General features: G+C 42.8%; 1 protein-coding gene across 1 annotated transcript in view; it reads right to left on the bottom strand.

Annotated features, from left to right (window-relative positions):
- Positions 1-212: 212 nt before the first annotated feature.
- RPL24 (Translation protein SH3-like family protein) overlaps positions 213-13,581 on the bottom strand; it is a 34,267-nt gene continuing 20,898 nt past the window's right edge. Inside the window, exons 3-4 of the mRNA XM_087666836.1 lie at positions 867-1,100; positions 213-787 (exon numbers count right to left, since the gene is read on the bottom strand). Coding sequence (XP_087522962.1) covers positions 584-787; positions 867-1,100 — 438 coding nt within the window. The 3' untranslated portion in view covers positions 213-583. The remainder of the gene's footprint in view (positions 788-866; positions 1,101-13,581) is intronic.

Consider the following 13,581-nt stretch of genomic DNA (forward strand, 5'->3'; position numbering starts at 1 on the left):
AGAGCATCAATTTTCGTGAACAGGTCAAAGAAGCTAAACATAAAACTATGACACTACTTGGAACAATGCATCAATGTTTTAGAACTCTGGAAGGGCTAAAACAAATGCAGCGTGAGGAACAATATCTGCTAAATGGATGAATGCACAGGTTTGATATTCAGGATGAGGGCCATCAACCATTTGGGTTTAAGTGACTCCAGATATTCCTGCAGTTGAAAGAAATGAAAGGTATGTCAAGATTTCTTTGGCGAATCCAGACACATCAAATTCATTTTTCAGAGTGCAGCCAGCTATCATGCTGATCCAGAGGAAGGTAACTCTCAATTTTGGTGGGTAAAAAAACTTTGAACTTCCAACCCATAATGTGGGTGATCACATTCCTCATGGCACTACCGAGGTCAATGCTCGACATCAAGTTCAGCCTCTGAAACATTATACAACGGTTCTACAGAAGGACAAGAACTTCCTTCGACCATCACAAGGGGAAATGAACAAGCTCTGAAAGGCTGGGCTTTACAACTGAACCCCCACAGTGGACTTGAAGATCACAGGAACAATATAAGTCAATTGCAAAACTTTTTGGTTAAGCTGCTGCTGCAGATTTCTCCTCTTTCTTGGGTGTCTTATGGATTCGTTTCCAATCCTCTGGACTATCGAGCTCTTCACCTGTTTTAAGTAGGTATCTAACTTTCCTTCCATCTGCCAGAACTTTGTGTCCAACTCTGCTAGCAACCTTTTCTTTCTTTGAGTAGAGCATCACATTCGAGCTATGGATAGGTGCCTCCACCTGTAAGTTATCAACGCTCGTCAGTGTACACAGTCCATATACTGTTTTCATGCACTTTATTCCATCTCAAAAAGCTCACCTGAATAATTTGACCAGATTCACCCTTTTCCTTCCCTTTTACATGCTTAGTTTTGATGTTAACATCTTTCACCAGGACTTTGCTGTTATGTCTGTACACTTGGGTGATTTCTGAAACTTTTCCTTTGTCTGACCCAACAATGACTTTTACAGTATCTCCAATCTTGACATGCATTTTCAACCAGACTGGTTTGCTGTTTGGCTTGCACTTTTTGCGCTCCCATTGCCGTACTGCCTGGAGCAACAACAGACACAAACTTGGGCCCTCTCTCTCTCTCTCTCTCTCTCTCTCTCCCCTTCCAAAAGTAGAAAGAATCTCATTTTTATTTCACTTAAGGCAAACACTTCAGCTCTGGGCATGGTGATCATTGCATTGGCAACAATGAACTTGAGCAGTAGACATGCAGTGGCATTGGATAAAAGGGAAGCGACTAGAATGGATCTGAATACTATATCTTAACACCAACAACAAGACATGCAGTGATTGCTTGAGAGTGTACGTGAGGGGCACCTCTGTACATAGAAAATGGTCAAATGCTGCTAAATAAGACCCATGAAGTGCTTGATACTCATTGAATAAAAAGATTCCCAAGCTCCATTTCTAGTCTGAACACTCCATTATCCACTGTCACTTTTTACCTTCCAGCTGGAAAAGGGTTTTTCCCCATATAAATCCCCTCCTTTGGCTGTGGTACTATAGTACCTTAGGGATTATACTTCCATTCTATTATTCCAGTATTAGCAGATGTGACCTTCCAGCAATCTCTTCTTTCTTGTCATTCACTGTTCACTATGAGTGCGGGCATGCTCACGCACATGCAACTGTACATTGACCCAGTAGTGGCATCAAAGCATCCAGTCAGCTCATAGCTGCTCCCACCACAAATGCCATAGAGCTTTGAGATCGGCCTTCTCTCACTCTCTACTCAGCTGGCTCAAGTTTGCCTCGTGTTGCCAGCCACCTCCACTAAAGAGCTGCCATCAACTGCAGCTGCTGCCACAAGACAGCAGCTCGTGACCTCTGTGCACCAGCAACAGCAGCTCCCTGCATCTCAGTCACTGCCCAGCTGCAACTAGGACATCCAACATCTCAGCTCGTCATCCAAGCTGCGCTGCCACCTGTTGTCCCTACCCAGCAATGCCACTCTGCTGCTTGCCTTCCACCTGCACCTGCTGGAGCTGCATGTCACCTGCCTTGTGCACCACCTTCACCAGCTAGCATCCTCTTCAACATTCAGCTCCAACATTGACATTTTAGTTGAAAATTGTAAGTTTATGAGTTCCTCTTTGCATTTCTTTTGTGCTGCACTCGTATAATTTCTGTCGACAGCAGCTGGTTGGAACTATCAGTTATATACTGGAAGCAATGGCATCTTAAAGTGACTTGGAATGCCTTAGAGCCTCCTGCCAACTCTCGGGCTAGGAGTGCACCATGTAATCTGCTGTAAAGAGAGACACAAATGTAGCAGTAGGTGCAAGCTGGGCAGATTTTTTGGGCCCTCAGGGATGGAATCCTGTGAAAGGATCCTAGAATCCCCCATGGTCTGCTGGGAGGTTGGAACTAGTTTGCATCACATTGTTAGCATCCTCTTCAACATTCAGCTCCGACATTGACATTTTAGTTGAAAATTGTAAGTTCATGAGTTCCTCTTTGCATTTCTTTTGTGCTGCACCCACATTAATTCTGTTGACAGCAGCTGGTTGGAACTATCAATTATATACCGCAAGCAATGGGAAGTTGAATTGACTTATTAACCTGCTGGGGGACTTTGATAAGTTGGATGGAGCTGAGGACCCAATGTGGACATATAGGATGGGACATGTACTAAGTGAACTGAAGATATAGTGCAGCTAGTAGGGAGGTGGTAGAGTGCTGGTATTGCCAGTGGTGCAGGGGACATGTCAGCTGGAACTGTTGGTGGCGCAGGAGATGGGGGGCACATGCAAAACTAGTTCCAATGTCCTAGCAGATCATGTGGGACAATTGCCATTGCTTCCTGCATGTAGCTGATAGTTCCAACCAGCTGCTGTCAACAGAATTTATGTGGGTGAAGCACAAAAGAAATGCAAAGAGGAACTCGTAAACTTACAACTTTCAACTACAATGTCAATGTTGGAGCTGAATGTTGAAGAGGATGCTAACAATGTGATGCAAAACTAGTTCCAATGTCCCAGCAAACCATGCGAAATTCTAGGATCCTTTCACACGATTCCATCCCTTAGGGACCAAAAAATCTGCCCAGCTCGCATCTACTGCTACATTTCCATCTCTCTTTATAGCAGATTACATAGTGCACTCCTAGCCAGAGAGTTGGCAGGAGGCTCTAAAGCATCCCTAATGGCATGAGGTGAAACCAGCCTTCCTTCCATGGACGGGTGGTAAATCCCTAATTATAACTTAATTTCAGCAGCAAATAATTAGTGCAAATCTGAAAACATAAATTTACCTATAGATCTTGGACAATGCACACCCGATTGGCCCCAAAATTGGCACCCCTTTTGGTATTTCTTTAGCTTTATTAAAGAAGAAGTTGATTTACAATGGGATTCTCCCAATCCCTTTCAGTATTCCAACTCCCCTTGCTGTGATGAATCACTAGTAAGTCTTTAATCCAATTTGCCCCTTGATTCGGGCAATCAATTGGCCTTCACCCGCTTTGATGGAGATGGAAAATGCCCCAAATTCAATTATTTGCTGGTCCCTCCACTTGAATAGGCTAAAAACAACTTCAGCCCTCTTGGAGCTTCCAATTTTTGGCACACTTCCCGAGGCTACTGGTAAACCCTAATTTCTGCTGTAAATTAGGGTTTACAGCATAAAAATTTGCAATTTCTCAGCCTCCAAGGATCCAAATACTAAGATCTTCAAAGCAAGGCTGTGAAATGGCTTGAAGATGAGAGAGAAAGCTATAGAGAGAGAAAATTTAGAGTTTTGTCGCGAAGAATGACTGAAAATCAGTCAAATGCAGCTGCTGTCCTGCCCCACCAACTTGTAGATACAAAGAACTGAAGAAAATCAGTCATTTATTGCTGTTGCCTTGTCTCAACCACCTGTAGATGCTGTCACCTGCTGTTGATTGGTCTTCACGCCCTTGGCTGCCTCAGAAGCTCCTCCAATGGCTGCAAATCAAACTAGCAGCATCTCCTCCCTCTCTCTTGCAGGTTGAGTACACTAAAAATGCTTGCTCCAACCTCTAAAGACGTTTTTCAATTTTTCATGGGCATTTTTGACAAGTGACAGCCTTCCCAAATGGTTTTTCTAGCATTGTCCATAATTAAATATTAATTTTCAATCTTTAAATACTGAAAATTAATCTAATAATTATTTCGGTGCCCTGAAAAATAATCTAACTAGCCAATAATTAAATTAGCTAAGCAACTTCCATTCCCTAGTGTCTCTACGTCATCTTTGACCATCAGATTGGCATTAGGTACCATTAAATGCCACTTCTCTAGTATCACCAAACTGATACTTATGGCCAAATGAATGACCTAGGCCAACAACTGGTACTAGATACTACCAAGTACCTATGTGGTATAACTTATAGCAACTTTTGCACCTCACATGTGCAACATTTACTCAATCATGTGATTAAAAATTAATCCACATGTTAAGTGAGGTTTCAAAAATACATGTCCTCATGACATGAGACCATGGAAAAGGAGCTTGAGATCATTGATCAAAACAGAATCTGGACCTTGGTGGATCATTCAAGCCACAACAAGGTCATTGACTAAGTGGATCTTTAGGACCAAAATGAAAGCTAATGGAACTTTGAATAAATACAAGGCTTACCTTACAATACAAGGTTTTCGACAAAAGCATGGCATCGATATGAAGAGACCTTTGCGCACACGTGGTTGACATCATTCCACCTATTAGTGGAACTAGCCGCTCACTATGGTTGACTACTCTATCAAATGGATGTTAAAAGTGTCTTTCTAAATGGTTTCTTGGAGGAAGACATCTATGTGGAGTAGCCTCTCTGATTTTCTCTTGCGGACCATGAAGATCAAGTCTTTCATTTGCAAAAAGCTCTTTATGACCTGAACTTATATATCAAACACACTTCACAGGAGGTCAACTATATATTGTTGTATGTGGATGATTTATTCATTGCAAACTCAAATTCTACTACCATTAGAGATATTAAGGCCAAACTTAGCTCTACATTTGCAATGACTGACCTCAAACAAATGCATTATTTTTTGGGAATGAAAGTAGTTTGATCTCAAGATTCCATTTTTATTTTCCAACAAAAGTATGCACTTCAGCTAGTTGAGCAGTTTTGCATGTGAGAATGCACAACGATAAGCCAACAATCTACCATATCAAACTTCGTAAGTATCTCGGAGATATAGCAGTGCTGCAAGATAAAGATGCCCTCTTCCAATTGATATATCTCCAAGCCAAGGAAGGAGTGAAGTATCCCAAAATTGGTCGTAGCAAACTCCCATCACAAAATAGACTTGGTCCAATCAACCTCCTATGAGTTACTCCCTGTGATGATAAGGTCATCTACATAGAAAATGACCAACACACACAATTCACCCTCAATCTTAAAATAAAGGTTGGGGTCATGATCAGATTGATGGAAGCCACTCTAAAGAAAGAATCGATCAATCCTCTGTTATCGAGCCCCAAGAACTTGCTTCACACCATAAAGAGCCTTTTGCAATTAGTAGACATAGTCCTCCTTTCCAAGTACAAGAAACCAGGAGGCTACAAAACATAAATCTCCTTCTCGAGGATGACAGTTAAAAAGGCAAACTTACCCTCCATCTAAGAGACAAGCCAGTGGTGATGGGCTGCGAGAGCCAAGACAAAGGATTGGGAGATGGAGGAAAAGGAATCATAGAGGAAGAAGGGGTGCGAAGAGTTAACTTGAAAGAAAGGGAAGGAGATGATGGTGGGGGCAAGACAGTCAATGATGAAAAACCATCTACAAGAGAAGAACCATCAACAAGATCCTCCAGACCGTAGTCTCGTCAAAGTTCACATCCCTACTCACCTCAATCTTGTACTTCTTCAGGTCGTTAAGGCGATAGCCCTTCGCGGTTGTGCTATAGCCCACAAAGATAAGCTTCATCAACTTGTGGTCAAGTTTGCTCCCTCTCTTCTTCTTGTCCACATGGACATAGACATCGCACCCAAAGATGCAAAAGTGAGATGCAAATGGCTTCCAACCAAAGAAAGCCTCAAAGGGAGTCATGTCCTATAAAGCCGAAGTAGGGGACTGGTTGGGGATGTGAACTGTAGCAGTCGCCGCCTCACCCTAAAGAGAATAAAAAAGACCCGATGTTGACAATCATCTCCTACACCACGTCAGCAGTGCCATGTGGCAATAGTCAGACTGTCCGACTATCGGCTGCATTAAATGCAGCCGACCTGGTTATTTCGGGTTTCAGCCTTTATAAGGCTAAGTTTCCCCCAGACTCGTATACTTGTATCTAACAAATTTCAGCCTGCTGGTGACAGAGACTACACTCAGGGCTCTGACAGATATCGAGGTTCTCAAGGTGGAGACATACAGATATATTCTCTGCACTCACGTAGAATTCTGCATTCTTATACAGTATTCTTCACTGCAGATTTTCTGTGTTTCACTGTCTCTTTGTCTCTCTCTCTCTTCTCTCTCTATTCACTCTTTGTCACGGTCATTCGCTCCCGCATTGATTCACCCTAACATGATATCAGAGCATTGAAGGACTAGGGTGGACCTATCTCAAGAGGAGTTTTTCAGTGCGACACAAGGCTGCGTTTTCAGCGTTCAAGTGCAAGCACGTGGGCTGCACATCAAAACAAGGCTGAGGCGAGCATGGGCGTGCAAGAAAAGCGAAGATTTGCTGAAGCTACTCCTGTTTTTCTACTGTTAAAGAAGGAAGAAGGCTGTGTCTTTGGCCTTCAAGTGCAGATTTTACCTTTTCATCGCCTCCAGCAAAACAATGCTGAGGCGAGCATGGGCGTGCAAGAAAAGCGAAGATTTGCTGAAGCTACTGCTGTTTTTCTACTGTTAAAGAAGGAAGAAGGCTGTGTCTTTGGCCTTCAAGTGCAGATTTTACCTTTTCATCGCCTCCAGCAGCTGAAGAAGATTCACGAAGCGGAGAAAGGACCCCTAGTAGACTGCGTTCTCACAGTCAGAGGGGGTTTCCTTTGCATTTGTGTAGGCATTGCAAGTGAAGATGTCTACAGAGACTGATGTGGAATTCTAGGTGATCATGGACCGGAAGGTGCCTGTTTTATTGGTTCTTTCATCAAATCAAAAGCTCGATGGCAACAATTACCGCATTTGGCAAGTGATGATGTTGGCCATATTGAAGTCGTACGATTTGGCGAAGCTTGTGATGGAGGAGATCAACCGGCCCTCCATGAGAGATGAGTCCAAACACTCTTCAAATTCTCATGCGAAGTTGACCAAGGCCCAATCTCATTGGGACAAGCTGAATGCCAGGATTTATACTTTTCTTTTTCTGTCTTGTACAACAACCATGATAGCCCATATAGAGCACTTGACGATGGCTCAAGAGATATGGCTAGAGCTTGACCAGATGTACAACCAGATGACCCTTATGAAGAGGGTTTCTTTGGAGGTGCAGATGCGGACCCAATCCGTAAATAGGTCTTCTTCGCTTTGGGAATACATCAACAAGCTTCAGAAGCTTCAAATACAGGTTCAAAATGCGGGGAAGCCCATTTCCTCCAAAGACATGGTGATCACCATATTGTCCCACTTGCCACCACGATTCAATACCTTTTATTCCACTCTTATTGCTTAAGGGTGGAAGTCGACTCTTCGTTGGGAAGAGTTAGTTGCTATGGTCTTGGACCAAGAGGAAAAGTTGAAAGGACATAATGCTTCCAAATCGAAGGCATTGATCGGTCAAGCCTCTCAAAAGAAGGGAAAGGACCAAAAGAAGGAGGAGGACAACAAGTCCAAGAAGGACAAAGAGAAAGAATTGGCATGCCATATTTGTGGCAAGACCGGCCACTAGAAGAAGGACTGCCCCAACAAGGACATGAAGAAGGAGGACACGAAGGATTCGGGAGCGGTGGCTGCACCCTCATCAGCTGCTTTTCTACACTTAGCGGTCATTAAGGACTCTTCACAGAAGACTTCTGATGCTGCAATGACAGCTCCCTGGGCTCGAGAGTGGATCGTGGACAGTGATGCCTCACGGCACACGACTCCTTCGACAATTGGTGTTGCCCATTTGCAACTCTCACGTGGGCAGATTCTCATAGAAGACAGCTCTTCTGTGTTTATTGTTGCAAGGGGGTGAGATGCAGCTGATTTCAAATGGACGTGGTGGTCCCCACACTTCCGAGGTGTTGCATATACCAGGTTTAGTGCATCATTTACTTTCAGTACATAAGATTTGTTCTCTTGGTCTCTTGGTCTCTTGGTGGAGTTTGATAGTGATGATGTTTAAGACCTTGATCATGAATCGAGAAAGGTTTTCTCTTCACGGTATGAGGAGAATGGAATCTACAAATTGAAGTCTTTTTCCGCTCTTTTTCTTACCTCTCAGACATAGTCCAAGCTATGGCATGCTCAATTTGGCCACCTGAACTATGAGTATCTTCGAAGGGCGTCGCGAGGATCACTTGTTCGAGGTTTGCTGGACATAGTGGTGAGCCAACAGCCATGCATCTCCTGCATTCGTGAAAAGCAGGATAGAAATGCGATTTCCAACAAAGCTTTGAGGTGGTCTACTTCACCTATGGAGCTTGTATCTACGAATCTTTATGGCCCAATGCGAAATGAGTCCTTGAAGGGAAGCTCATACTTCATGTTGATCATAGATGACTACACCAAGATGACGAATGAAATCCTGAATATGCTGCAGAAAATGAAGGATTGCATATGATGGATTGAGCCCTTGCATGCATGTCTCAAGGACACTACCAGCTAGAATTAAACCTAGTTACACCTGGATAGAGGCCACAGATCTTACAGTGACAAAATGCTTGTTCACCTGATGCGACTTTAGGAACTTTGGCAAGAGCTTATGAAACAATCGATGTGGTCATGGTAAGGATGATGTACTCGAGGTCATGTCCCAGTTGCACACCTAATGGGAGGACCATGAATGCATATTTTAAAAAATTGTATAGCAACATGTGTTGGAACTGGAGGGGGGCACAGCGGAGAGTGATGGAGGCGGAGCAAGAGTGAACCAATGAGTGTGACGGCTTGAGAGAGTTTGAGCAGAGTGAAAAGCCTGAGGCGATAAGAGTATACCAACAATGTGTTGGTACACAAAGAATAAAATGTATTTATACTTGGGGCACGTAAAGGATGCGCTCACATATACAATGTGCGTGTACTATATACACGGAGGTTACTGGGCCTTTATATCCCAACAACCTCCCACTTAAAGGTCCAATATGAACCTCTAGCTAACCAACTCCCACTAGTCGAATGCAATGCTCGTGTTGAGCTCTGCTTAGACTTTTAGTGAGAACATCTGCAAGGTTATCTTGTGTTTTAATCTTAGTCAATGTGATTTGACCATCTTCCAGAATCTGTCTGATGAAGTGATATCACACATCTATATGCTTTGTGTGTGAATGATACATGGCATTCTTAGCCAGATACACTACACTCTGGCTATCACATCCCAAAACTGCAGCACCCATAGACATACCGCAAGTCTGCTCAACCATTTAGCTTCCTTAGAAGCTTCAGTAGTAGCTGATATGTATTCAGCTTCAGTGGTACTCAGTGCAACAATGTTTTGCAACCTAGAACACCAAGAAACAGCCCCACCAGCAACTGTAAAGACATACCCGCTAGTGGACCTACGAGTGTCCAAGTCACCTGCCATGTCTGCATCACAATAACCCTGCAAACTAAGTGCACCCTGCCCATAGCAAATACTTTTTCTTTGTGTACCCTTAAGGTATCGAAGAATACACTTGACAGCATCCCAATGTGCTTTGCCAGGATTTGACATAAACCTGCTAACAACTCCCACTACATGAGCAATGTCTGGACGAGTAGCAACCATAGCATACATAAGAGAGCCACAAGCTGATGCATAAGGAACTCCCTTCATAGCATTTGCTTCTACATCATCTTTCAGGTTGTTGGCTTTGCTAAGCTTGAGATAAGGAGGTAAGGATACCCCAAAAGGCTTAGCTTCAGCCATGTTAAATCTGTCCAGTACCTTCCCATGTACTTTTCTTGAGATAAAAACAGCAATTTTTGCATTCTATCTCTACGAATCCTCATGCCCAAAATATGCTCTACATTCCCCAAATCTTTCATGGAGAAAGCTGATTTCAGCTGATTTTTGAGAGCATCCAAGCTAGTCTTTCTTTTCCCAGCTAGTAACATATCATCCACATACAAAACAAGTATTATGGGGCTGCCATCTGTATCCTTTTTCATGTACAAGCAATGATCTGCATGGTTGCGTGTAAACTCATGAGATAGCATAAAAGTATCAAACTTTTTGTACCACTGCCGTGGTGCTTGCTTCAGCCCATACAGGCTGCGTTTTAGCTTACACACCATCTGTTCTTTTCCAGGAACTACAAAGCCCTTGGGCTGTTTCATGTAGATTTCCTCATCAATCTCACCATGCAAGAAAGCTATTTTTACATCCATTTGATACAGTTCTAAATCCAAAACGGCAGTAAGAGCAAAAAGCACACGTAAAGTGGTCATCTTCACAACAGGTGAGAAGACCTCTTGGAAGTCAATCCCTTCCTTTTGTGCATAACCTTTGGCAACTAGCCTTGCCTTGTACTTGGGTTTTCCATCAACTGTCTTGACTTTGTACACCCATTTGTTTGGAAGCAGCTTTCTTCCCTTTGGTAATGACACAAGATCCCAAGTATCATTTGCATATAGAGATTTAATCTCTTCCTGCATAGCTAGCTCCCACTTACTGCTGAACTCACATCACTTGGCCTCTTTGTATGTAAGAGGCTCACCCTCATCTGTAAGCATCACATAATGCAAGGAGTCAAACCTATGTGGTTGCCTTCTTACGCATGTAGACCTACGTACCCAATGATCAACATTGTTAGGAATTGGGTCTACATCAAGAGGTACATTATTTTCAGTATTCATTTGCTGCTGTAAACCATTTTCAGCATGCTGTTCATGCTGTACAGCACCTTCATTTTCATTTCCAGCACCTGCATTTTCATAATCAGCAAGCCTATCTTGCTGTCCATAACCTCCTTGTGCTTCTATTTGCTGTCCATCATCATCTAGCTCAAAAGTAACCGGCTGATCATCAGTTTCAGCCTGTTGTACAGCACCTTGAGGCTCATTTTCTGAAGTAATGGGTGGCTGCAAACTCTAAAATTTTACCTTTTTTAGATCTTCATTAGAGGCTAGAGTGCCTTTCAGCAATTTTTCCTCATTAAACACAACATTACGATTGTGAATAATTTTCTTGGACTGAGGTAACCACACTCTGTAGCCAAATTCACCCTCATCACCATAGCCCATGAAGATGCCTTTGGTAGATTTTGGGTCAAGTTTATTCCTCAGTTCCTTCCTAACATGCACAAAGGCATCACAGCCAAAAATGCGTAAATGGTCATATGAGGCCAATTTGCTAGACCAAACCTCCTCAGGGATGCCATTATTTAAGGACCTGTTTAGAGAGCGGTTGCAAATGTGAACCATGGTTTTGAGTGCCTCTCCCCAAAATGCATGAGGGAGATTAGCAGTGGACAGCATGCACCGCACTCTTTCACATAAAGTCCTGTTATATCTTTCAGCCACCCCATTTGAAGAAGGGCTATAAGGGGCTGTAAGCTCCCTCTTAATACCATGCAAGTCACAAAAGGACTTGAATTCAGTCTTTTAAAAACAGCAAACACATCACTTTTCTTTTTCAACAAGTACACCCAAATCTTCTTGGAACAGTCATCAATAAAGGAGACAAAATATGCAACACCACCCAATGATTTCACAGGCATACTACATACATCTAAATGCACTAAGTCCAAGACATTGGACTTACGAGAGACACCAAAGTAAAAAGAATTTTTTATTTGCTTTCCAAACTAACACTCATTACAAAAATCAAGTTTAGAGCCTTTTCCATCGACCCTCTTCAAAGAGGTAAGGACATCAAGTCCTTTTTGGCTCATATGGCCTAATCTCTTATGCCATAACTCCAAGTGGCTGCAAATTTCAGCAACTGCAAGAAACTTGCAATTCAAGGCTTTACAGTACAAACAATACAATGTGCCCTTCTTGGTTCCTTTTGCAATCAACATGGAACCCTTTTTCACTTTCCACAAACCACCACCAAACAGTGTGGTGTAGCCATGCAAGTCAAGCTGACCAACAAACAGTAAACTCTTTTTAATGCCAGGCACATATCTAACATCTTTCAACACAAGCTCTTGACCATTGTCTAAAGACAAGTGTACCAATCCCATCAATGCTGCAAGCATGGTTATTTCCAAGGTACACCTTTTCATAACTGCCTGCATTGAACATAGCAAAACACTCCAAGCAACGAGTTACATGGAAAGAGGCACCAGAGTCTACAATCCAAGTCTGAGTGACACCATCATCAACAGACAAGAGTGCAACAATCACATCAGCCTTGGTAATCTGCATATCCTGCATGTGACATACAAGGGCATCATAATCAACTACACATAATACATCAGCCTCTGTATCTGAAAGCTCCTCTATGACCACACTAGAGGCCACATTGGCCTTTTCTTTGCCTTTGGATGTCTCCAATGCATCTGTCTTTTCTTCTTTCTTCTTTTTATCTCCTGCATTTTTCTTTCTCTCTTGTTCCTTCTTGTAGTACCTACAATCAGGTTTCTTGTGGCCCTTCTGACCACAATGATAGCAAGTAATGTCACTCTTATCCTTTCCTTTGCTCTTGCTCTTGTTTCTCTACCCTGCATATGCATTTTTCTTTTCAACCCTGCCTCTTACATTATAAGCTGAGTTACTGCCTCCTCCACTAGACATACGTCTGATTTCTTCATTCAAGATAGAACCCCTCACCCCATCATATGAGAGATTGGGGTTATTGCTGAGTGAAACCACCAAGGTTTCCCACGAGTCCGGCAGTGTCATGATCAAAAAGATCGCCCTTGACTTATCATCAAAGTCCGAGTTTGCATCTTTGAGCTGATTTAGAATCCCTATAAATGCACTCAAGTGCTCAGCTGCAGGCTTTGACTCATCCAGTCGCATATTCACCAACTTGCGCATTAAATGCACCTGATTAACAGGTGTGGTGATCTCATAAGTAGTCTTCAGCTTCTCCCATATTGCATAACTTGTGTCTAAACCCTTAAAGTCTGTCAGAAAGTCATCAATGACACCCATCTTTGTGTAAGCCACAGCCTTTTTATTCACTCTGGCCCAATCTGCATCAGACATTAGTGCGGGTTTATCGTCCTGCAAAGCATCCTCACAATCCTTCAGGAACAAAATGCCTTGCATACGGTCTTTCCAAAGGTCAAAGCCATGACCATCAAACCTTTTGATCTCCATCAAACTCTTGATGTCTGAACTGGAAGAAGTTGCAGCCATTTTATCACGAACACAAGCTGAACTAGTAAAATACCTGCTGTTTTTCCTCAACCAGAAATAAATCTCTGTTGTTTGTACATTAACCAGCCACTGCACCGGCAAAAGATGAAGAAATTTACCAAATTCTGCGCAAATCCCCAAAATTTCAAGTCCAAAATTGCATGAATGTCAGTCAATCTG

This window comes from Lygodium microphyllum, chromosome 25 (assembly GCF_053477565.2).
Source record: "Lygodium microphyllum isolate KBCC chromosome 25, Lygodium_microphyllum_v1.1.10, whole genome shotgun sequence".
Taxonomy (NCBI): domain Eukaryota; kingdom Viridiplantae; phylum Streptophyta; class Polypodiopsida; order Schizaeales; family Lygodiaceae; genus Lygodium; species Lygodium microphyllum.